Here is a 26883-nt window from a genome sequence, read left to right on the forward strand (position 1 = left end):
TTAGTGCCTCACAGTTGCTGAGTCTGGCTTTGAATTCTCGATTCTTCTGTCTCAGCCTCCCAAGCTGCTGGGATTACAGGTATGCGCCACCTCGCCCAGCCTGGTGCTGGGTATTTTTAACCCAGGGGCAATTTACCACCGAGCTATATTCCCAGGCCTTTTGCCTTTTAATTTTTAATTCTGAGATGGGATCTCACTAAGTTGCTTAAGGCTACGCTAAGTTGCTAAGGGTGACCCTAAACGTGCAATCTTCCTGTCAGCCTACCAAGCTACATGTACCACTGTGCACTGTGCCTAATGTGATAAACTTTTTTTTTTTGGTGGTGCTAGGGCCTCACATGTTAGCCAAGCCCTCTACCACTGAGCTACATCCCTACCTCTACTGTGATAAACTTTTAAAGAGTGATGTATAAAGAAAGGTTTCCTGAGGGTGACATTTTAGGAGGGAAGAAAAGAAGTTGATGATGAAGCCAGCCAAATGGTTACATAGGAGGAAAATTCTGGGGGAGAAAACAAGTGCAGGGGCTGGGTTATGGCTCAGCAGTAGAGCACTTGCCTTGCACTTATGAGGTACTGGGTTCAATCTTTAGCATCACATAAAAAAAAATAAATATATTGTAAAAAAAAAAATAAGAAGAAAACAAGTGCAATGGCCCTGCAGAGGAAGCATGCCAGGTTATGTTCAAGAAACAGCAAGCAGATAGGTATGGCTGAAGCAGAATGAACAAGAAGGAAAGAGGGGTAAGGTCAGAGAAGTGAGAAGAGGCCTAGAAAGAGTCAAAGATTTCTAGTACATTTTGAGGACTCTGTTTAGCTTATGAAGAGAAATAGGAAGTTCTTGGAGGATTTTAGGCAGAGGGAACATGATTTGACTTACATTTTATTTTTAAAAAGACCACTTTAGCTGCTGTGTTGAAAATAGACTGTGGGCTGGGGTCGTGGCTCAGTAGTAGAGTGCTCTCTTAGCACATGTGAGGCCCTGGGTTCAATCCTCAGCACCACGTAAAAATAAATAAAATAAAGGTACTGTGTCCAACTACAACTAAAAAATAAATATTTTAAAAAAGAAAATAGATAGTAACGGGCAGAATCTATTTCTCACAGAATTCTGGTGAGGAATTTACTTCAAAAATTTAGGCAAGGGCTGGGGATGTGGCTCAAGTGGTAGCGTGCCCGCCTGGAATGCGTGCGGCCCGGGTTCGATCCTCCAGCACCACATACAAACAAAGATGTTGTGTCCGCCAATAACTAATAAATAAATAAATATTAAAAAAAAATTTAGGCAAGAGAGGATATCAGCTCAGGTTAGTAAGAAAGGTGGAGCTGGAAAAAAACAGGTAAATTCTGAATATATTCTGATCAAATTAAGGGATTTACTGATAGATTGATATGAAATATAAGCAAGGAGAAGCTGGGCATAGTGCACATTGCCAGTAATCCCAGAAATTCAGGAGGCTGAGGCAGAAGACTAGCAAATTCAAAGCCAGCCTAACAACCTAGCAAGTCCTTAAGCAACCTAACAAGACCCTGCCTCAAAATAAAAAAAATAAAATAAAAAGGACTTGGGATGTAGCTCAGTGGTTAAGTGCCCCTGGGTTAAAACCCCAGTACCAAAAATAAATATATGAGAGGAAAGTACCAAATGATTCCAAGATTTTGGGGACAAGTAATTGAAAGGATAGAGATGCTACTAACCAAGAAAGGGATACTAAAGAAGTCTAAGTATATTGGCAGAAGATCAAGAGTTCGTTTTAGATGTGTTAAAGGTTTAAGGATATCTATAAGATATCCAAGATAGTAACATTATAAATGTACTGGCTAAGTTAAAAAAAATTAATGTCTGAGGGGCTGCGGATATAGCTCAGCTGTTAGAGTGCCTGCCTTGCATGCATAAGAACCCGAGTTTGGTTGCCAGCACCACACACACACAAAAAAAAGTCTGAAAGAAAATCAAATGGATCAATGTATTGACTTTTCCACTGATGACTAAAATATTTTAATGTTTTAATTTTACTAACTTCCTAACATGGTACAAAAGGTTCACTACTTAAACGGATCTCAAACACCCTAAAACTTAAAAGAGATATGTTGTCAGCTTGACAATATAGAGAACACAAATCACCCACATGACCTCTAACCTAATTATCAGATCTTTGATGGTTCTTTCATAGAAAAGCAGCAAAGCCTAGAGTTGTAGGGAGGACACTTACCGATGAGGATGTAGAGAAGACTGGGGGGAAGGGTATGCCTGAATCCAAGGGGGTTTGAGGAAGTTTTCCGGGTCCGGAGTGAAGGAGGTCTCGAAGGCTGGAGCCTTCAGTTTTGTTGTTGGAGGCAGTAGGACCCAGTAACAGACTGTTAAAAAGCTTTGGAGTCAACGGAGAGACCTTTGCAGTAGAGTTGAAAGAGTCCAGCCCAAAGGGTGAATGAGATTCTTTATTGAGCACCGATCTCAGGGACCCTGCTTCTGTAAGGACATAACCAGTAATAGCTTTAGGCACAGCAAGAAATACCCATCAGACAACTGACTCCTAAAAATCAGCCAAGCGGAAGGGACAAAAGATGCTCTCTTTTACCTGACAAACTGTGCAAGGTTTGTTGGGACCAAACCTGACAAGCTATGAATATGGGACATATCAGGGCCAAAGAGAAACTCTCCTATTTCTTCCTTTCTTTTCCAGATTTGGATTACTTTTGTTTCCATCCACTTCTCTTAACCCTCATTTTCTAAAACTGTTTTTCAAGTGGGTTTCCAGGGGACAGGGATATAAATCAATGGTAAAGTGACTGCCCAGCATGCATGAGGCCCTGGTTTCAAAACTTAACCACCAATACCCCCCCAAAAAAAAAGAGAGAGAGAGAGAGTGAGCGAGCTACTCAGGTGGGTCACCAGAACATGGGTATTGGAACCATCTGGAGTCCCTGTTAAAAATGGAGATTGTTGGACTGGGGTTATGGCTCAGTGGTAGAGTGCTTATCTCGCATGTGTGAGGCACTGGGTTTGATCCTCAGCACCATATAAAAACAAATGAATAAATATACTGTGTCCATCTACAACTTAAAAAAAAAAAAGGCGATTGTTGGGGCTGGGGTTGTGGCTCAGCGGCAGAGTGCTTGCTTAATACGTGTGAGGCACTGGGTTGGATTCTCATCACCATATGTAAATAAAGGAATAAAATAAAGGTCCATTAAAAACTAAAAAATATATATTTATATTTATTAAAATACATATATATACATACACACACACACACACACACACATATATATATATAAAATGGAGATTATTGGTGTTTTTGGCTGAAAAACAGAACCTCTGGGAAGCTTGCTAAAACTTTGCTTCGGGCTAGAGTTGTGGCTTAGTGGTAGACCACTTGCCTAGCATGTGTGAGGCACTGGGTTCGATTCTTAGCACCACATATAAATAAATAAAATAAAGGCCTATTGACAACTAAAAAAAAAAAACCAACAAAAACAAACAAACAAAAAAACCCCAGGAAACAACAACAAAAAACTTTGCATCAATTCTCACTAGGGAGGTCTGAAGGCGGGCCCGGTTATATGTCTTTAGAAAAGGTCTATTTCTAGAAAGAAATTGAAAGAGATTCCCTCATTTGTGTGATTAGCCAGAAAAAGCAAGACGCATGTTTCATTAATGTGTATGGTAATGTGTGAATCTGAAGAATCCCAGAAAAACCTTCAGGTTCCTCCCATAGGAAGGGCAAAAGGTGTTCACCTCACCTTTTGTTTCTTCTTTAGCCTTCTGAGTTGCTAAATCTGCCAACCAATGCAGGGCAGAGGAGGGAGGAGCCGTGTCAGGGCATGGGGGCCTGATGGCTTTTAGCTCACTATTGCTATTTGATGCTGAACTGTCTCCCTTCAGGGGCTCTTCAGATCTGATGTCAGTGCCCTCAGGTTTGGAAACATGGTCAGTCTCTGGTGCTGTGACTGTTGCAGTTCCTCCTCCACCTGAGAAGGTAGTTTCGTTTCCAGAAGAGGCACTAGGGTTTATGCTGGGAAGCTAAAGCATGGAAAGTTAAAAGTACTTGTTAAAAGTGTTATTAAAGTGGTTGGTTTAGGTAGAGAAAATTAAACATGACTAGTAATGGCTGCTGACAATAAATAGGTCTGGAAGAATAATTTGAAACTGTCCCATAAACTGTTATTTCACCAATTTTTTAATTTGACATATATTTATTGAGTTATATTATGCACTAGAAGCTGTGCTAGGTTCTGTGGAAAATACAGTGATAAGACTTAAAGTTTATAATCTAAAATAAAGATTTAGCATGCCTGAAATAATTTCCCCAATGACATATTGGTGATTAAAACTCATTAAGTTCTTCTGGGGGTTAAATGAGATAGCATATGGAAAGGGCTTAGCATAGTTCTGGCACACATAAATGCTTAATAAATGTTATCACTCTATTACATTACTGAATTTTCCAAATTATTTGCTCTGATATATAAACCTTGCTAAAAATATATCTCTAGATCTCTTAGCATCCATCCCTGTGCCTCTTTTCAAACAAACATGGTATTCCGAGAAAGACTTCAAATTGTAAACAGTAAACTGCAGGTTCTTTTTAAAAAAACAACTGCTTGTTCAAAATAGTCACCATCAAACCAGAATGGCCCATCTCTGAGAGGGCAGTGAGAAAAATCACTACCTCTCTGGAGGATTACGATTGCTTTGAGGGTAGAACCAATCCAACTCTTCAAATTTCTGTCCTCTGTACCTAAGATGAACCCATTAATAGGACCATGTACCTTCTCAGACAGGACTGAAAAAAAACACAAGTATTCCTAAAAACCTTTTCTGTAGTTTTCACCCATAAAGACCCTGAGGTATAGACCTTGACAAGATACAGAGACTCTCCATGCAATTTATCAACCAAGAACTGGTTTAAAGATGAATGAAAAGAAACCACACCTTAAAAATCCCTTCAGTAAATTTTTTGGGCGCTCTACAAAGGTTTCTCCATTCCCTAATTCCTCAGAAACCTTGTAAAGGCCTGGAAAAACACTGTTGAAAATGGGGCATTTCCTGGCAATAAGAATTGAAATTTCACTTAGTTATACCACACATACCACTTTACCTGTGACATCCCATTGGTGACAGCAGGTCTCAACACAGATTTGTTTTGCCGACTGATACAAGGGCAGTTTGCTTTAATTCCCCACTTGCCCCGGGCAGCATGTACCATGTCTCCAATATTGTAAAGAGCTTGGAAAAAATATAATAATTAATATTGGAACACTTGTATGTGAGACATATTTTGCTAAGAACATTCTTTATATTATTTCCCTTGATCCTTACCACATTTCAATGTGTTAACTGCATTTATCCTTAATTTTTGATGATCAATTGAAACTAAAAGAAGTTAGATCATTTGCTCAAGTACATAAAGTTAGTAAAAGGAAGTACTAAGACTTCAACTCACATATATAGCCCAAAAATTCTTAACCACTGAGCCACACACTCTCTCTCTCCTCTATTAAGAATTAACAAGATTTCCTTCAGAAGATCTTGAGGGGTATAATCCTTAATGATCTAGAGTACAAACATTCTGAATTATACACTTTATTGTAAATTATTATTATTATTTTTGTGTGGTTCTGGGGATTAAACCCAGGGCCTTGTGCATGCAAGGCAAGCACTCTATACCAACTGAGCTACATCCCTAGCCTGCAAATTATCTTTTAAAAAAAGGTGAAGAGCCTGACATGGTGGTGCATGCCCGTAATCTTAGTGGCTCAGGAGGCTGAGGCACTAAGCAACTCAGTGAGACCTTGTTTCTAAATAAAATACAAAATAGGGCTGGAGGTGTGGCTTAGTGGTCGAGTGCCCTTGAATTCAATCTTCAGCTCCCCTAAAAAATAAAAATAAAAAAGGTGAAGAAAAAATTGATCAATGTAAATTTTACATAAGCACATGTATAACCATGCTAAAACCAGCAGGGAACAGACATCCTACCACTGTACCCAGGAATTGAAAACAATGGAGATACCCCCTAAAGCTTCCTTAAGTAAAGGAGTGGATGGGCAGTGGTTTGGCAAAGTCAGAACTCCAATACATGTATGTTAATGGAAATGTGAAAGCTGGGGATAGAACTTCTGGAGGAATCACTGCAGAAAACTGCAATTGTGACATAAACATCATCATTTGTTCTTACTATTAAGCTAGCCACCTTCCTCAAGGGTTCAAGGGGTTTGATTACCTTCAGCTGGATTATTATAAGCCTAAAACCAGAGGTCTTTCTGGAACCCTAGGGACTGGCTTTTTCATTCTAGTCCAGCCAACCACAGGAATGTGAAATGATATCTAGAAACCCGATGAGCTATGTCTTATGACCAGAAAGACAGTACAGAATATGCAGTTGCTGCATGCACTACATATATATCTAAAGATTCAAATTCTGAGAAATCTGGTGAAGCTTTTTTTTTTTTTTTTTTTTTTTTTTTTTTGTGGTGCTAGGGATTGAACCCAGGGCCTTGTGCATGAGAGGCAAGCACTCTACCAACTGAGCTATATGCCCAGTCCCCCGCCCCCCTTTTTTTAAATTTTGAGATAGGCTCTCTCTAAGTTGCTAAGTCTGGCCTTGAACTTGCAATTCTCCTGCCTCAGCCTACAGAGTTGTTGGGATTAATGGTATGTGCCAGTAGGTTCAGTTTAGGCTTAAAAAACAAATAAAATAAAAAAACAACCAAAACCCCTCAAACTAAGATAAACCATTTCACCAAATTTTATGGAATGCGAATATTTCAATTAAAAACACTTTTTTTTTTTTTTCCAGACAGGAATGGGCATAAGCTGTAATCCTAGTTACTAGGGAAGCTAAGCCAAGAGGATCCAAATTCAAGGCCTGCTTGGACAACTCAGGGAGACCCTGTCTCAAAATGAAAAATCAAAAAGGGCTGGGGGGTGTAGGGTATAGCTCAGTGGTAAAGTGCCCCTAGGTTCAATCTTCAGTAGCACAAAAAACAAAGAAAGAAAACCCCCAAACACCAAAAAAGCAAAAAACACTAGGCAGAGGCAGGAGGATTCCAAGTTTGAGGCGAGACTCAGCAATCAGCAAGACACTGTCTTTATAAAAAATATAAAAAGGGCTGGGGATGTGGCTCAGTGGTTAAGTGTCCCAGGGTTCAATGCCTGGTACCAAAAACAAAACCCAACAATGTACCTCTTTTTTTTTTTTTCCCCATTGCTTGTATTCGAACCCAGGGCCTTATGCATGTTAGGGAAAAAAAAAAAAAAAAAGATAAAAAGAAAAGAAATTTCCTTACCTGTGCCAGGGATGATCTGTGTGGGCATGAGATTCTCCGGTTCATGTGACTGTCCCTTTGCACACTTTAACCAGGAGAAAACCTCTTCATCACCCATCTCCTCTGTCTCTGAAACAGAAATGATTTCATTTATTTTATCAGGCTCACAAGATAGATCCCTCTTAGTGAGACAAAGCTTCAAAGACTTAAAGGTAAATTTTCTCATGGTGAAAGAAGGTAACAGCTAACTTTAAAAACACCTGCTTTACTCTGATATAATTTATATAAAATAAACCAACAATTTAAAATGGTACCTTAATGAGTTTCAACAAACATTCATTCAGTTGTACAAACTCTGTTACAATCATGATACAGAACACTTTTATCCTATATCTTGAGCTAATACTCATTGTTGAATTTTAGCTACTACTGATCCATTTTCCTTCCCACATTTTTATTTTTTTGGGGGGGTGGCGCAGGTATGGGGAATTGAACTCAGGGGAACTCAAGCCACTGAGCCACATCCTCAGCCCTATTTTGTATTTTATTTAGAGACAGGGTCTCACTAAGTTGTTTAAGGTCTTGCTAAATTTCTGGGGCTGGCTTTGAACTCCCAATCCTCCTGCCTCAGCCTCCCAAGCCAGTGGGATTATAGGAGTGTGCCACTGTACCTGGCCAATGATCCACTTTTTTTTTTTTTTTTTTAGTTATAGGTAAACACAATACCTTTGTTTTGCTTATTTTTTTTTTAATGTGGTGCTGAGGATTGAACCCAGTGCCTCACATGTGCAAGGCAAGTGCTCTGTCACTGAGCCACAACCTCAGCCCCTCACTGATTTACTTTTTAATACTAAAGTTTTATATTATTAGAATTTCATATGAATGGAAGCATACAGGATGTAGTCACTTGTGTTGGGTTTTACTCAGCATACGCTTTTGAGATTCATCTGTATTTCTGTATTGTTTGTACCAGTAATTCTTTTTTTTTTGAAGTTGAACCCAGGGTCTTGTATATGCTGAGCAAGCACTCTACCACTGAGCTATATCCTTAGCTCTTCATTCTTTTTGGGTGGTATACTAAGGTATGGATATATAACAATTTCCTTATCTATTTATCATTTAGTAGACTTTTGAATTGTTTCCAAGCTATAATGAGATAAGTGGTTATAGATACGCACGTACAAGTCTTTGTATAGGCATGTTTTCATTTTTTTTTTAAGAGAGAGTGAGAGAGGAGAGAAAGAGAGAATTTTAATATATTTTTTTTTTTTTAGTTATCGGCAGATTCAACATCTTTGTTTTGTATGTGGTGCTGAGGATCGAACCCGGGCCGCAAGCATGCCAGGCGAGCGCGCTACCACTTGAGCCACATCTCCAGCCCCATGTTTTCATTTCTTTTGTTAACAACCTAAGAGAGTGAAGCTAGATCATATGATTGCCTAGGTTGACCTCGAACTCATCATACTCTGCCTCAGCCTTCTAAGTAGCTGGAATTTGCAGGTGTGAGCTACTACTGTGGGGTTGATTTTTTTTTTTTTTTTTTTTTGTGGCGCTAGGGATTGAATCCAGGGTCTTGTGCATGCTAGGCAAGCACTACACCACTAGTACCACCAGCCCTCTTGATCTTCCTTTTTGGATCTTTTGCTCATTTTAAAACTTGGTTGTCTTGTTATTGTGCTGTGAGAGGTCTGTAGGTATTACAGACAAAATTCTTTAGTGAATATGATTGATAAATATTTTTTCCCAGTCTGTGGTCTCTCATTTAATTTCCTTAACAGTGTCTTCTGAAGAACAAGATTTTTTTTAAAAGTCAACTTTTATATATATATATATATATATATATATATATATATATATTTATATTTATATTTTTATATATATTTTTATAAATATATATATATTTAGCTGTAGATGGACAGAATGCCTTTATTTTGTTTATTTTTATGTAGGGCTGTGGATCGAACCCAGTGCCTCATGCATGCGAGGTGAGCACTCTACTACTGAGCTACTGCCCCAGCCCCTGAAGAACAAGTTTTAAAATTTGATATTAATTTTTTTTTTTTTTTTTGCTTTTCATGTCCTGAGAAATATTTGTCTAACTCAAGAACACAAATACTTTCTTTACCTTAACCTTTAAATTTAGGACTATAGTCCACTTACAGTATTTTTTATAATGATTACTTACAGCATTATGGCAAGTCTTGGAATGAAGCACAGGACAATCCTTCAACTCTATTTTTTCTTTTTTTGTTTGGGTTATTCTAGGTTTTGCGTTTCATATACAATTTTAGGCAGTACTGGGGATTGAACCCACGGGCATTTTACCACTGAGCTACATCCCCAACCCTTTTTATTTTTTGAGGCAGGGTCCCACAAGTTACCCAGGCTGGCCTTGAAGTTGTGATTCTCCTGCTTCAGCCTCGAGTCACTGGGATTAAAGGTGTGGACCACCATTCCATGCCCTATGGCATTTCACTTAAACTTTACTTATTATGTGTCATTTCTTCCCCATATTTTTTATTAGTACATTATAATTATACACAATGGTGAGATTCATTGTGTATAATTTGTACATGCACCCAACATAATTTAGCCAATATCATTCTCATCACATAAATTTTAGAATCAATTTATCAATTTCTACAAAAACACCCACTGGGTTTTTGATTTTGAATTGTTTTCAATTATACATTATTTTAGAAGAACTGACATCTTTGTATTCAATCTGTACATGAATATACTACTTTTATCCCTAAGGGTTTTTTTTTTTTTTGTGGTGCTGGAGATTGGCCTCAGGCAAGCATTGTACCACTCAGCCTCAACCCCAGCCCCATTTCATGTTGTTTTTTTTTGTACCAGGGATTGAACCCAGAGGTGCTTAACCACTGAGCCACATCCCCTGACCTTTTTATAATTTATTTAGAGACAGGGTCTTGCTAAGTTGCAGAATCTGGCTTTGAACTTGGGATCCTCCAGTTTCAGCTTCCTGAGTCGCTGGGATTACAGGTGTGCACCACAGTGCTCAGCTAACTTCATGTTTTGATGCTATTCTAAGTGATACTGATTTTAAATTTCAATTTCTAAATGTTGACTGCCATCACTTAGAAATAAGATAGATAAACAGATTTCTGTAGGTTGACTTTTCTATAAATTTCTTAGGATTTTCTGCATAATCATTCCATGTGAGATTAATCATTTTACTTCTTTCTAATCTTATGTCTTTTATTTCTTTATACTAATCATTCCAGCACAATGATGATGACTAGGAGTTCTGAAAGTGGACATCCTTGCTTTCCAGTCTTTCCAATTATGTATGATGCTCCTACTGACACTGGAGTGTTTTTCCAACTTTATCATCCTTTCAAAGAACATTTTTAAGCTTTTTTTTTTTTTTCTTTTAACTGTGCTTGCCATCCTAAGACTTTAATACCACACATACTATATGTCTGCTTATGTACTGTGGTCCTCTGGACAGGCATGAACCATTGTCATACATGTTAAGCAACCCTATCTGAAACTTTATGTGTGCTCAAAATTTCTTGGACTTTCAGAGGTTTTTTTTTCTTTTTTTCAATGCTGGGAATCAAATCCAGGACTTTATGCATAGTACGTGAGGATCTACCACATATTCCCAGCTCTCAGATTCAAGATTTTCAGATTAGGAATGTTCAATCTGTAAGGTCTATGGTAAACACTACAAAATGTTTTTTTAAAAAATCTAAAATTGGAAACATTTTTGTCTCAAGGGTATTGAATTAGGGTTAGTCAACCTGTAACTTCTTAGATTCCCCTTCCCCTGAAAGAACCAATTCTCACCATTTGAGAATACATGACCTAATTTGTTGAGAATCTAGTCCATCACGTTAACCACTTGGCCATGACCACTGCTGTTTGCTGAGAATCTTGAGAAATGTTTTTTTCTGCATTTCTTGAAATAATTATGTTTAGTGTTTACTGATAATAAATTGCTATTGATTGATTTTTTACTGTTAAATCTATACTCATGAGAGATATTGGGGGCTCTAAGTTTCCTTGCTTGTTACATCTTCATCTGGTTGTGGTATTAGTGTGTTGTAATGCTAACATCATAAAATGAGTTAGTGTTTTCTCCTATTTTCTGAAAGACTGTGAGTACAATCGATAGTATTTTCCTTCTGAAATGTTTGTTATAACTTACCAGTAAAACCATCTGGGCCATAAGTTTTCTTCATTGGAAGTTTTTTTTTTTTTTGGTGGGGGTGGGTACCAGGGATTGAACTCAGGGGCACTCAACCCCTGAGCCATATCCCCGGCCTTATTTTGTATTTTATTTAGAGATAGGGTGTTTCATTGAGTTTAGCTTAGCACCTCACTGTTGCTGGAGCTGTATTTGAACTTGTGATCCTCCTGTCTCAGCCTCTCTCAACGCTGGCATTACAGGCATGCTGCCACCATGCCTGGCTTCATTAGAAGTTTTTTTAAACTACAAATTCAATTTATTTGTCCTCCCTTACTCACTACTTAGGACTGAACCTAGGGACCCTTTTTATTTTTGAGACAGGGTCTTGCTAGGTTGCTCAGGCTGGCCTTGAACTTGGCAATCCTTCTGTTTCAGTCTCCTAAGTAGCTTCAACTTCTTAAAATAAGGTTATTCAGGTAATGTATTTCTTCTTTTCTCTCTCTTGGGATTGAGCCCAGGGGTGTTTTATTACTGAGCTACATTCACCACCTCTTTTTTATTTTAAGATAGGGTCTTGGGGCTGGGGTTGTGGCTCAGCAGTAGAGCGCTTGCCTGGCGTGTGCGAGGCCCTGGGTTCGATCCTCAGCACCACATAAAAATAAATGAATAAAAATAAAGGCATTGTGTACAACTAAAAGAAATAAATGTATATAAAAGGGCTGGGGATGTGGCTCAAGCGGTAGCACGCTCGCCTGGCATGCGTGCGGCCCGGGTTCGATCCTCAGCACCACATACAAACAAAGATGTTGTGTCCGCCAATAACTAATAAATAAATAAATATTTTTAAAAAAAAGTTAAAAAAAAATAAATATATATAAAAAAAAAGATAGGGTCTCACTAAGTTTCACAGGGCCTCACTAAGTTGCCCAGCTTGATCTTGAACTTTCAGCCTTAATTTCCTTTTTTTAAAATATTTTTTTAGTTGTCAATGGACTTTTATTATTTTTATTTTTTATTTATTGATACGCTGTGCTGAGAATTGAACCCAGTGCCTCACACATGCTAGGTAAGCTCTCTGCCACTGAGCCACAACCCCAGCCCCAATAGCCTTAATTTCTTAAAATACAGTTGAGTAGCCTCAACTACTTAAAATAAGGTTATTCAGGTAATCTATTTTTTCTTAAGAGAATTCAGATAGTTTGTATCTTTCATGGAATTTGTTATATTTCTTATCAAGTCTATTGACATAAAGTTCATAATTTTATTTATTATCCTTTCTAATGTCTGAATGATCAGTGGTGAGGTCATCTCATTCTTTTTTTTTTTAATATTTATTCTTAAGCTTTAGGTGGATACAATATCTTTATTTTACATTTATGTGGTGCTGAGGATCGAACCCGGTGCCTTGTGCATGTGAGCACTCTACCACTGAGCCACAATCCTAGCCCTCATCATCTCATTCTTAATACTGGTAAACTGCATATTTTCATTTTTTCTAGTTTCTTTAGGCAAATGAGACATTTCTAATATAGGTGTTTAGTAATAAAATTCCCCGCATTAGCTGCATACCACAATGTGGATGTTCTTATTTTCATTCATTTCAAACATTTTCTAATTTCTCTTGTGATTTGTTTTTTGACCTACAGGTTATTTAGAGTATGTTGTCTAATTTCACCAAGCTCCAACCCCAGCCCTGTTATTTTCTTGTCAATGAACTGATTTCTACATTATACCTACTAATATTTATTTGCTCTTCCTTTATTATTACGAAATGACCTACATTATACTTACTAATATTTATTTGCTTTAAAGTGTACCTTGTCTGATACTCAGTTAACTTCTTTAAAGTCATGCTAGCCATGGATATAATTTTCCATCTTTTTTACTTTTAAACTGTGTCTTCACATTTAAAGTAGGTTTCCTATAAGCTGTTTTCTATTCGTTATAGTTCATTTTAGTTTCATTTTTCTTGACTTCTTTTGAATTACTTGAATTTTCCCCACCAATATTGGGAATTGAACCCAGGGGTACTCTACCATTGAGCTACAACCCAAATCCTTTTAATTTTTTTTTTTTTTAAATTTGAGACAGGGTCTAGCTAAGTTGTCCAACTAGTCCCAAACTTGTGATCCTCCTGCCATAGCTGGGATTACAATCACGAGCCACTATGCCCAGGTTTTACAAATCTGATAATTAAAACTAAATAAAGAATTTGTGACTTTTATGTTTCTGGGCACTGATTTTATTGTAATCTCTCTCTCTTTTTTTTTTTTTTTTTAAAGAGAGAGTGAGAGAGGGGAGAGAGAGAGAGAGAGAGAGAGAGAGAGAGAGAGAGAGAGAGAATTTTTAATATTTTTTAGTTCTCGGCGGACACAACATCTTTGTTGGTATGTGGTGCTGAGGATTGAACCCGGGCCGCACGCATGCCAGGCGAGCGCGCTACCGCTTGAGCCACATCCCCAGCCCTTATTGTAATCTCTTAAAAAGAGATGTTGGGCTTTAGTCTAGTGTAGTTAAGTAACTTGCATGTCAGTTTGATTCTTCTGAGGCTTGTTTTAAACTTTGCTATGGCAGGTCCAGAGAAGTTTTCATTCTGGTGCTATATTAAGTCCAGTATTAAGGTGTTGTTCTTTTGGACTCTACCAAGTATCTCCTTAACTCTGGTTGATGGGAATACAAATTGTAAGGTCTACAAATTACTGAGTTGTTTACTAAAAGTTCATTCTTGGGCCTTGAGGAGTTTCATCTCATGCATGTGCAGATCAGTATATGACAAAAAATTGAAGGGACCTCTGTAGATTTCTCATGTTCTCTCTGCAGCTCCCTTCTCTTCAGTTCTACGCTTATTCTTCTCAGACTCGGATCTCTGTCTCAATGTAGTGAGGTTGCCAGATTCTGTTTTAGTTCCCTTTCCAGGGTTACAGCTGGAAAATGGCCCTAGGTAGTAAGCTAGGACAATTGCAGGAACCACCGATTCTCCCCTTCTCTCAGGTATCATAGTCCCACACTGCCTAATGCTCAATATTTGAAACTGATTTATCTATGTTATCCTGTTTTCTTTTTTTCAATTTGGTACCAGGGATTGAAGTTAGAGTGCTTAATCACTGAACAACATCCCAGCAATTTTTATTTTATTCATTTTATTTAGAGACAGGGTCTCACTGAGTTGCTTAGGGCCTCACTAAGTTGCTGAGGCTGGCTTTGAACTTGCAATTCTCCTGTCTCTGACTCCTGAGTTACTAAGATTACAGACATGTGCCAATACACCTGGCCAATTATTATTTTTTGAGAGGTGGTTTTGCTATGTTGCTTAGGCTGGCCTCAAACCAATGGGCTCACGAGATCTACCCACTTCTGCTACCAAGTAGCTGGGCTTATAGGTGTGTGTCACCATGTCCAGGTACTCAAAAGGTTAAATGTATAGTTATCCTATGACCCAGTCATTCCACTTTTAGGTGTATAACCAAGACAACTGCAAACGTATGTCCACACAAAAACTTACATACAAATGTTTACAGTGGCACTATGCATAGCAGCCAAAAGTGAAAACAAACCACATGTACATCAGATGATAGAAAAAATATAGTACTATATTGATACAATGGAATACTGCTTGGCAATACAAAAAAAGAATTAAGGGGCTGGGGTCATAACTCAGTTAGTATATCGCTCACCTCGCACATGTGAGGCACTGGGTTCGATCCTCAGCACCACATAAAAATAAAATTAAAGTATTGTGTCCATCTACTATAAAAAAAATTTTCAAAAAAAAAAAATTAAGGGCTGGAGATGTAGCTCAGTAGTACAACTCTTGACTAGCACTCATGGGCTCTGAGTTCAGTCCTGAGTACTGAAAAAAAAAAAAAAAAGACTGAAGAACTATAAATGGATGAAACTTTAAAGCATTATGCTAATAGGCCAGTCACAAAAGATCAAATATTTTATGATTCAATTTACATGATATGGCCAGAATAGGCAATCCTACAGATAGAAATTAAATTAGTGGTAGCCAAGGCTGGGGGAGGTAGGAATGGTGAATGGACTCCTAAAAGATATTAAATGGAATTAATGGTGATGGTTACACAATCTTATGATTTAAATCATTTAATTATACATTTTAAAAGGGTAAATTTTATGGTGTGAATTATACTTCAATAAAGATATTTTTAAAACCAAACAGAACAAGGAAAGATGAGGAATGATCCTTCCTGGCTTTTTTTTTTTTTTAGCCTTCCCAGATAAACTGAGCATTGGAAATTTTAAGGTCTTACAACAAAGACAAATGGAACTAAGCAGTACAAGCTGATTACTCCTTCAATTTCTAAGTTTCACAACTCAACTGATACATAAAGGTTCCCTTTAGAATTTTATCAGACAATATTTGCTCACCACTCCGTGGACGGCTTTTCCTGAGCCGGTAACAGTCAAGGCAGACCCCAAATCCACATTTGCGACAAACCCAATGGATGTTGAACAGAGTTGTTTCACATACATCACACATCTCCCGCACACCACGCACAGCTCGTTTCCATGCAACTTTCTCTGGTGGAAAGAGAAAAATAATAATAATAATGTTAATATTATAAATAATAAAAATAATAATAATGTTGGCACTGATAATGCTAATCACTAGCAAAAGACCCTGATTAGCTGATCCCCATTCAAACCATTCTGTCTAGTAATAAAACTCAAAATATTTATGAAGTTTCTGTTTCTTTCTTTTTTGAAGGGGGTACTGGGGATGGAACTCAGGGGTACTTGACCACTGAGCCACATCCTTAGCCCTAATTTTTTGTTATTTTATTTAGAGACAGGGTCTCACTGGTTTTCTTAGCGCCTTGCCGTTGCTGAGGCTGGCTTGAACTTGTGATCCTCCTTGCTCCTCAGCCACCCAAGCTGCTGGGATTACAGGCATGTGCCACTGTGCTCGGCTGAAGTTTGTGCTTCTATAATTTTAAGAGGAGAAAAAAAATATATGAGGAATGTCTAACATTTCAAAGGTTTGTGGTAATACCAGGTTATGATAGCCTGGTATTAATGCTACATGTTGTCACTTAAGACACTATAAAATTTTAACCTGGGGAAAGCTTTAAGTAAGAAGATTTGTCTCTTGAAATTTAGGACATGATTTCATGTATAGTCTTTCCTGGTCTGGGGACAGTGTATAGTAACTTATAGATATGGAACTACTATAAATATGTTAATAATTATGGGAGTTCTAGGTAAAAATATGGTAGGTAGTCCACCTCATCTATTCACAAACTAGAGTATTACTTATTAATACAAATATGTTTAAAGCAAACTAAAAATATTCAGGATAAACCAGCTGGGCATGGCAATACATGCCTGTAATCCCAGTAATATGGGAGGCTGAGGGAAGAGGATTACAAGTTTGAGGCCAGCCTCAGCAACTTAGCAAGGCCCTAAGCAATGTAGCAAGGTGCTGTCTTTTTTTTTTTTTTTTTTAAAGAGAGAGGGAGAGAGATAGAGAGAATTTTAATATTTATTTTTTAGTTTTCGGCGGACACAACATCTTTGTTTGTATGTGGTGCTGAGGATCGAACCCGGGCCGCACACATGCCAGGCGAGCGCGCTACCGCTTGAGCCACATCCCCAGCCCCCAGCAAGGTGCTGTCTTGTAACAAAAAATGACAGGCAGGGAAGGAACCTCTATACATTGCTGGTAGGATTATGAAATGATAAAATGATTTTGGTAAGTTTTTTTTGGTTAATTGTCAAAGACTTGAAAGAATAAAGTCTGCTGGATATAGTTAAGGCCTCAGCTATAGTTACTACAAAAAGAAAACTTATTGGTCTTAATTCATTCACAGAAAAATGCCATCTTCCACTTTCACCCTCCTTTAAGTGAAAGAAAACAGTTTATAATGAAAAGTATCTGGAAACAAGCAAGAGAATGTCTTACGGTGTGGTTCCACCATCATCATGGCCTCCTTCTCAGACATTACAAGCTGACAGAACTGGTCCCCAACATTGGCCAGAATGTATTTTGAGGTTTCTAGGTCTATCCCTTCTGCTAGGGAGGAAGAAGGAATCCACAAGTTCATGGCATCAGGGTCACTTTGCTGAGGGCTTAGGAACCCCTCCACACGAAGCACCCCCTTTCGAGTGAAGATCAACCTGAAAAAAGAAAAGCAGACAGTCAAATACCGTTGTCCTTGGGATCCAAGGAGGTTTGCTTTCAGGCCACATCCCTGCCCTGCCCCAGCTACCAAAACCTGTGGTTGTTTAAATGCCTCATTTAAAATGGTATAGTACTTGCATAAAATCTATGTATGTCCTCCCATATACTTTAAGTCATCTCTAGATCACTTACAATACTTAATACAATGTAAACACTATGTAAATAATTTTTATACTATATTAAGAAATAATTAACAAAGAAAAGAGTGTTTACATGTTTAATACACACACAGTTGTAATATTAAATATGTTTTCAATCTACAGTTAGTTAAATCTGTGGATGTGAAACCAGTAGATATGGAGGGCTAACTGCACATGTTCTCAGCTAATACGAAGGCTTAACACTTAGCAGGTATTGATTCTTTAAAAAGCTGTCACCAGTTTTTCTGTCTACCTGCTCTACACCTGCACCCATGCCACTGAATGTGACTAGAAAAAAATAAAGTATCATCATCACATTTTAAACTCATGTATAGGGCTGGGGATGTAGCTTAGTGGTAGGGCACTTATCTACCATGTGTGAGGCCCTGGGTTTGATCTACAGTACCACAAAAAATAAAATTAAAAAAAAAATAAATAAAAATTCCTGTATACCTACCTCAGGAGGATTCCCTCTCCTAGATGCCTATTTTCATACTCTCCTTCTTTTCATACTTCTGAAATTACATTCCCTGTGAGAACCTCACTTCCTGTTCTACCGGTACAAGCCAGAAGAGAATGTTCACAAGCTCCCATCCCACACATTCCAAAGTGTGGATACTCTCCTGCAAATGGGCCCATGTTCGGGCTGGGGATGTGGCTCAAGCGGTAGCGCGCTCGCCTGGCATGCGTGCGGCCCGGGTTCGATCCTCAGCACCACATACCAACAAAGATGTTGTGTCCGCCGAGAACTAAAAAATAAATATTAAAAATTCTCTCTCTCTCTCTCTCCTCTCTCACTCTCTCTTTAAAAAAAAAAAAAAAATGGGCCCATGTTCTTCATTTGATCTCCTGCTCTGAATGAGGTCCATTTGAAAGTTAATATCTTCACCTACACCCTAGTCCCTTTTCCCCAACCCAAAGGCACTCCTCCACTAACTTCCCTCTTTTCTATATCATCTAGCTTTTTCTCTACCAATCTTTTTTTTTTTTTTTCTTTTCTTCATACTGGACACTGAACTCTGGGGCACTTGAACACTGAACCATACCCACAGCCCTATTTTGTATTTTATTTAGAGACAGGGTCTTACGCTGTTGTATAGGATGGCTCCTGTCTCAGCCTCCCGAGCCACTGGGATTGCAAGCATGCACCACCAAGCCTGGTTCCAATTATCATTTATTAATGCTCTACAAAATCAGCATTTAAACTTGCTACCATAAACATTACAAAAATACTCTCAACCTCACATCCTCCTCCATGTTTTTTGGCTTGTTAGACCCAAGTTTCCTTCAAGTCTGCTACCATTTCCTTTACGTTTTCCCTAATCCAGTACAATAAGACATTCTGCCTACCAAACTACCAAAACTACTTTTGACAAAGTCATTTCATCTTGCTATCAAAAGGTCACTTTCAGTCCTTACCTTACACAACCTGCCAGCATTTGACATAGTTCCTTATTCCTTTCTGGAAGTGCTTTCTTCAGTTGTCTTACTCTTTCTCTCCCTCTTTTGTACCAGGGATTGAACCCAGGGGAACTTAACCACTGAACCACATACCCAGCCGTTTTTAAAAATTTTAATTTTGAGACAGGTCTCCCTGAGTTGCCTAGGGCCTAAGTTGTTGAGGTTGGTCTCAAACTTGAAATCCTTCTGCCTCAGCCTCTTGAGTCGCTAGGATTACAGGCATGTACCACCGCACCAACCTTCCTGTTTTTCTGTCCTCAATGGCTGTCTTTTCTCAGTCCCCTTTACTAATTCCTTTTAATACTTCCCATTTCTGGAGAATGCCAGAGCTCAGTTCTCAGACTGCTTCTGGTCCTAAGACTCTTTTTTTTATTTTTTATTTTTATTCTTTATTTTTAGATGGACACAATATCTTTATTTTACATTTATGTGGTGCTGAGGATCGAACCCAGTGCCTCGTGAATGCTAGGCGAGATCTCTACCACTAAGCTACAACCTAGCCCTGCTTCTGGTCTTTATCTACATGCTGACTCCTGAGGTCTCAAATTAGACTATGGGCTTTAAATCCCTGGTGATATCTAAATTTGTATCTCCAGGTTGAATCTCTTCCCTTAACTCTAAAGGTGTAGATCCAGCTGTTATTTCAATCTCTCCAGCTGGGAATTCTTTCATACTTTTTAAATTTAGCCCATCAGGTAATTCTGAGTACTCTGCCTTCAATAGTCTCTCAACTTCTCTGTGCTTCTCCCCTTGCCCTCATATATAGTCTATTCCCACAAAGGTAGTCAAAGCAGTGGGTGGCAATTGGGAATTGAAACCAGGAGTGTATTACCACTGAGCTACAACCCTAGTCCTTTATTATCTGTTTTGAGACAGGGTCTCAGCAAGTTGTCCAAGCTGAACTTGTGATCCTCCTGCCTCAGCCTCCCAAGCAGCTATTATTGTAATGTGCACCACCATGCCCAACTTAAAGTGACATTAATCAGTGTTACTCATCAGGTCAAAACCTCTAATGACTTCTTTTTTGTTTTTTCGAATAATATCTTATTTATAGTAAAAATCAAGGCCCTTAGAGTAGCCCCATTAAGTCTAGACTCATCATTAATTCTTTGATCTCAACTCTATTACTCCCCTTGCTTACTCTATTTTAGCTATACTAGTTCTATGGATGTATCAAGAATATTCCAGTCTCAGGATGGCAGCACTTGTCTGGAATACTTGTCTCCTGAGTAATAACTGTGTGGCTTTATTCTTTCACCTCTTATAGGTCATTCCTTAACCTGCTCTTTCTCAGATCACCTGGTTTAAAATAGTAGCCTCTCTAGCTTACCGAAATTTCAATCCTCTTTCCCGTCTTTATTTTTCTCAAGTTACTAATTGACATAATATTTACTTAATTTATTTTTCCTCTTATTGTCTGTCTGCTTCTATAATTCCTCCCCCTAAACTTTCTGAGACCATAATGTAATGTTTTGTTCACTATTGAATCCTTAATGTTCAGAATAATGATTGGCACATATTAAATGCTCAATAAATATTTGCCAAATAAGGTCATTCACCACCAATAAGCCTTTATTTATTTTATTTTATTTTTTTGGTGGTGCTGGGGATCAAACCCCAGGTCCTCCCACATTTTTCTTATCTAGGCAAATGTTTTACCACTGAGCTACACCTCTAGCCCTGATCAGCAGCTTTTCTTTTTTTAATTTAGAGACAGGGTCTCACTGAGTTGCTTAGTGCCTCACTTTTGCTGAGGCTGGCTTTGAACTCATGATCCTCCTGTCTTAGCCTCCCAAGCCATTGGGATTATAGGCGTGTACCACTGCGCCCAGCAGCCATTTGGATTTTTTAATTTCAAAAATGAAAGATTCTTAGCTGGGCATGGTGGTGCATGCCTGTAATTCCAATGACTCGGGAGGCTGAGGTTAGAGGATCATGGGTTTAGGCCAGCCTCAACAACTTAGCAAGACCCTGTCTCAAAACAAAAAACAAAAAGGGACTGGGGATGTAGCTCCACACCCCCCAGGTTAAATCCCCAGTATTGCCAAATAAACAAAAACAAAACAAAATCAGCCTTGAATGATCCTAAGTTTCTCATAGAGGAAAAGTGATTAGATATTGCTGTTTTCGTTAGTTATCTCTATTTTAAAAATACTCCATTGAGCCAAGTGGGTAACATGCACCTATAGTCCTAGCACTCAGGAGGCTGAGGCAGGAGGATTGTTTGAGCCTACAGGTTCAGGGATAGCCTGGGCAACATAGTAAAAACTCATCTCCAAAAAAAAAAAAAAAGAGAGAGAGAGAGAGAAAATAAAAAGAAATGTGCTTCACATCATCTCCTAATCTTACTTCTCTTAAGTGACTCCAGTCACCCTAGCACTGAAAAAGAAGTGGTCAGGCAGATTCCCAAAATAAAATGAAGTTCTTCTGCTTATACCACTGGTTTCAAATGGAACCCAAGTTAGGAACAGCTTAGTAGGAATAGCACATGGCAGCAGCTAAAACTGCTCCACTTCAATCCTGCAAGGACCAACCCACGGATCATTTTATAATGATCCCAACAACTAAGTAATTACTACAACAAAGCCTCAGCATACACCCTGTGAGCAGAGGGGTTATGGAAAACTGAGAAAGACAGATTTATAGATTTAGAGAAAGAGTGGGAGTTATATGGCACTAGTGAAAACTGGGAATGACAGCAAGGAGAGGAATTTAGGTACCTCCGGAAGTGAAAGAAGCGGCAGGCTACAGTAGAATCATCTTGTTCCTGTTCTTTAAACTTCCGATACCGCTCCAGGCGGCACTCACGACATTTGTGCAGGTGAGGTGCCACATTGATGCATGACCCATCCTGTAGAAAGGGCTCTCCAGACTGCTTGAGCTTCTTCACTTTGCTCACATCTTTCAGCACTGACTGGCCAACTGTGGCAAGGAAGGGAGGAGAAAAGGCTGTCATAAGAAGCATAAGTAGGGTCCACTAACAAACTCCTCATGTGAACAAACATTGGTCAAAGGGCTATTCCTCTTTGCACTGCTTCGGCACATAATCTACTATGAACCCAGAAAGGGAGAGCAAGGAACAAAGAGGCTTTGGTTGGGAGCTAAGGAGAACTGTTATGTGCCTCATGCAGCAGAAGGTAGTCATCACCTGCCCTTAGTCACTCAGTATATGCCTACTGTTAATCTAGGCTTTTTGGGCTCTCACAGGATATCAATTCCTAATGAAAGCAGCTACTTTTACCACCAGACTTTCTCTTATACACTTCTAGACCATAACCTCACATCATAAATTCATAGATTTTTCGTAGAGGTGTAAAAAATCCTTACGTTTCAGAGAGGAACAAACCAAGGGAGTGAATCTTTTTGTTTCATCAAGTCTTCAAAGGGATGAAAACTAATATGGGAATGAAAACTAATTCTTAGTAACTCCCTGGAAGCAAATTAAAGATGATGAAATAGAAAGGAATGAGATCAACACAAGGACATATAGTTTCTAATTAAAAACAACAAGCTAATGAAGAAGAATAGTCCTCTTTTATGAGCAGATAACCCTTTTACATTGCTGGTATAGATGCAACCAAGTTTAATAAGGTGCCTCTGCCAGGTTCTTTGCCTCTATAATTCTATGAGATTCTAGAACTTTCCATCAATATGAAGGCATCTACCACACAAAAGCACAAGCATTTTGAGGCAAGTGCCAGAGCAAAGCCCACGTATAGTTCCCAGCAGGATCACCTTTCAAGGGCGCAGTCCGAGGTCGGCCTTTAGGGGCCTGTTTCCCTTTGCCCTTGCCCAACAACAGCTCCGCACTACGCTCCCCATTGGGGCCCAGCTTCCCCATCAGGTGTTCTGGAATCCCCTTCAGGCCTGTCTTGGCCTGCAGCTGTTCCTCTGAGTCACTCAAATCTGACAGGTCACTGTTGGTGCTGGAGTCTGAGTCCTGTCTGCAAGCCAAGCTTCGCTCATCCAGTGAGAACCTTTTCACAGCTTCAAAAGGAGCTTTGTTTTCCTGCGAAAAATCTACTGGGGAGGACAGAAAGCAGCCCGAGTGCCTGCCAAAGACGTTACTAAAGGTTTTGAGGAGGGGATTGTCCTGTTGCCCAGGTCCCACAGTTGGCCTCTCCTCTGTGGGGCTTGAGGAGAGAGTAGGCATCTCAATGGGTTGGGTGAGACTACTGGTGGGTGAGCTGGAGCGGCCATTCCCCATGGCAGAGAGGCTTGGACCCCCAGTGGTAAGAGTTGAGCCCAGAACACCAGACACCAGCTTGGAGGAATCAGTTGTAATGAAGAGGGTTTTCTTCTTTGCTAAAGATGCTGAATCTGCGGACGAGTGAGGCTCGGGCCAGCCGGTTGCTGCCTTGGAGGTGACAGTGGTAGCAGAGGAAGAGCTACCTGATGCCTGAGATGCAAAGCTGCTGAAAGGACTGTGTTCAACTTTCTCCACAAATGCCAGGAAAGGGTTAGAAGGCTCTTCTCGGGACAGTTTAGGGGGCTGTAAAAATAGATTTTCATGACTCTCTGGGGTGCGGGTATTTAGGAGGCTCCGGGGGAAGGCTGGAGTAAGGGTGGGCATGGACTCTGCAGGCACTTTCCGGTCCACAGAGCTGCCAGCCTTAGGGCCTGGCTTAGTGTCTGCTCCAAGAGTGGATCTGCCTTTGCACAGGCCTGAGCTCAGACTCTCAAGACTTTGTTTGAATGAGTCCCGACTAGAGGAATCATCAGCCAAACTCTCTGAAACCGTAGTGAAGTAGTTACTGGTGGGTAAAGTTTGGGACATGCATTGAAAAAACAAGTTTTTGGAAAGATCAGAATCTTTCTGAGACTCTGGAGCAGAGCTACAGCCAAAAGAGAAGCCCAGAGGTTTGTTCTCTGTAGCTAAAACCCCATTGGACTGGCTCCTTCCACTTCCAAAAGTCAATGGTTGTGATAAACTTGGGAGAGATGTTCCAAATCCAGAAGAGGCCAGAATAGAATTTCTTGAATTCTGAAAGGAAGATAGCCTGAATTAGTGACACTGGCTTCAGATGACAACCTAATGAGCTCTTTCTTTGTCCTATCATTGAATCCATATTTCTTGTGGGTCAATCAACTTTTCTCTCCTACAATTCTACTTATTTGCTCTTCTGGATTTCACCAGCAATGGAAGGGAAAAAACTTGCCATAAACCACAGAGGGCATTTTAACTTTAGCAAGATGAGCCAGAGATGTCATTCAACCTGCCTCTCCTTTGGTTGTTACCCAATGGGTCAGTTCTAGAAAGGTGTGTAGGCTTTTTAGTATTTATAGTATTTGAAATCAGAGACTCTGTTAGGGAACTGTGGGAAGATTCCTGATGACAGCTTTTACTTTGAAATTTACCTACTGACCTCTGTAATATCAATCTATCTGAATGACCTTAGAAACTATAAAGTTTTGATTTATGTAAGCTATTGCAAATATCTTCATCTTATAGAAAGTAACTTCACTTCTATGATAAGCCCACTTATTAGCCTAACAAATTGGAAAATAAAATGTTATATAATGCTTTCCATGTTAACTTCTGCATGTGAATGATTATATGTATAAATAAGGGTAGGGGCACTTTCATATACATTATGTACCCATATGCACACACAGAGACACTCTTAGGTAGCTATGAGCCCTTATGTAGTACTCGTTAATTTAATAAAACTTAACTAGCACTTGACTTGAAATATAGAATAACTAAAATAAAACAAAACAAAACAAAACAAAAAAACACCAACCAACTTTCAAGTAGTAGAGAATGATACCTAAACATTCATTTGTAAACATTGGAAATAAAAAATTATTCCATCACTGCTGAATGAATATGGGGTTTTATTTTAAAGGAGAAAAATTTCTGGATCTCATAGTGGTAGTGGTTTTATAACATGGTGAATGTACTAAATGCCAAAGAATCATACATTTTAAAATGATACAATGCTAAATATCCTTAAAGGTGGCATAGAAGGAGAAGAACCAGGGACACTTCCTATGGCTTGCTTGCAGTTGACATCTGGTACAGATTTTAGAGTTAAAAAATTTTAGATTTTAGAGTTAAAAAGTTCATACAGATTTTAGAGTTAAAAAGTTCATTTTTTTTCTTACTAACTACAAAAACATTGATTTAAGACCCCCTCTGCCCCCACCCCCCAAAATAAGACTGACACAGCCCTGAGGTTTTGCTGTTGTTTCACTAGCAGGATTGGCTCAGAGCCTTGACATCTGTATGACTGCAAGAAACCTGCACGAGTAGCTCATGTTTTACTACTAACATTATCCTTTAAAAATAAATACATGCATGAATTAAAAATAATTTGGATGGTCTTTCATTTTCTTTTAAATGATTAAATTCCAAATCCTTTCCTTATAAGAAAGCGATGACAAACTGATTACAACTCTAGCTTTTAGGGCAAGAAAGTCCTGGTAACTATTTCTCTATTTCAGATTAAGAACTGTAACAGAAACATTCATGTCTGTAATTTTAAATCATACTGCAGAAAAAGACAGGCTAAAACATGAGAAAAATGATATTCACAGAAGTTTCTACAACCTATTTGAAAAAAATATTGACTCCACATTTCATCTATCAGTTTTGCTACTCTAAGAATAGTGACATTCACTGGATCTTTTCTTGTAGGACACAAATTTGGTTTACTTTGTAATTCTCATTTACATTCATATTGCCTTAACACAGAGTTGATTTTAAATGGTGCCGAAATTATGAAGATTTTTTTTTTTTTTTTTTTTTTTTTTTTTACACATTGGAAACTCATCTATGATCCTCACCTGGTTCTTTTGGGACTATAGGTCAACTAACTGAGGAAAAAATCATAAACAGTGTGAAATTTGCATTTACAGTCCTCTTTTACCTAGGCATTTCATCTCGCTCTCTATTCCTATATATCAGGGGTTAACACATTATATTTGCTAGAATTGGGAATTAGTCAGATGAAATTTATATACCATGGGTTTTTTGTTTGCTTTGTTTTGTTCTTTGTGGGGCTGGTGATCAAACACAAGGCCTCATGCATGCTAGGCAAGATTTTTTTCTATTAAACCATATCACCCAGTCCTATGTCATGCTTTATCTGTGTTGTTATACCTGAAATGATTCTATTTTGGTGTGTGGGTTCCTTTAAGTAGTGATTTAAAATATTTATAATGCACAGTACTTAGCACACAGTAGTTTCCTATATATTATTTTGCTTTTTTTTTTTTTGGATGGGGTCTCATTGTTGTCCAGGCTGGCCTCAAATTCCTCGGCTAAAATGATCCTCCTGCCTCATGAGTAGCTGGGCCTACATGCACGTGCCTCCATGGCTGGCTTATGTACTTTAAAAAAATCATTATGCATTTCATCTTTTCATTTCATACTCTAGCTTGAGTTGGCCTATGTGAATCAGTTTGGTGACCAAAATTAGTAAGAAATTCAATTTTTAAATATATATATTTTTAGTTGTAGACGGACCAAAAAAACCCCTTTATTTATTTATTTACTTATTTATTTATGGTATCAGGGATTGAACTCAGGGGCACTAGACCACTGAGCCAAATCCCCAGCCCTATTTTGTTTTTTATTAGAGATGGGGTCTCATTGAGTTGCTTAGTGCCCCGCTGAATTGCTGAGGCTGGCTTTGAACTTGTGATTCTCC

The 26883-nt window shown here is 38.7% G+C and overlaps 1 protein-coding gene across 2 annotated transcripts in view; it reads right to left on the reverse strand.

Annotated features, from left to right (window-relative positions):
• Positions 1-26883, reverse strand: part of KDM3B (lysine demethylase 3B) — a 78646-nt gene that overhangs the window by 17350 nt on the left and 34413 nt on the right. For both annotated transcript variants that reach the window (XM_081309386.1, XM_081309385.1), the window contains 8 exons: positions 22964-24212; positions 21949-22150; positions 17349-17563; positions 15815-15967; positions 7288-7395; positions 5100-5227; positions 3742-4021; positions 2211-2467 (listed from right to left, as the gene is read on the reverse strand). In XM_081309386.1, coding sequence (XP_081165512.1) covers positions 2211-2467; positions 3742-4021; positions 5100-5227; positions 7288-7395; positions 15815-15967; positions 17349-17563; positions 21949-22150; positions 22964-24212 — 2592 coding nt within the window. The remainder of the gene's footprint in view (positions 1-2210; positions 2468-3741; positions 4022-5099; positions 5228-7287; positions 7396-15814; positions 15968-17348; positions 17564-21948; positions 22151-22963; positions 24213-26883) is intronic.

Source organism: Spermophilus citellus, assembly GCF_964194105.1.
Source record: "Spermophilus citellus genome assembly, chromosome: 1".
NCBI classification, from domain to species: domain Eukaryota; kingdom Metazoa; phylum Chordata; class Mammalia; order Rodentia; family Sciuridae; genus Spermophilus; species Spermophilus citellus.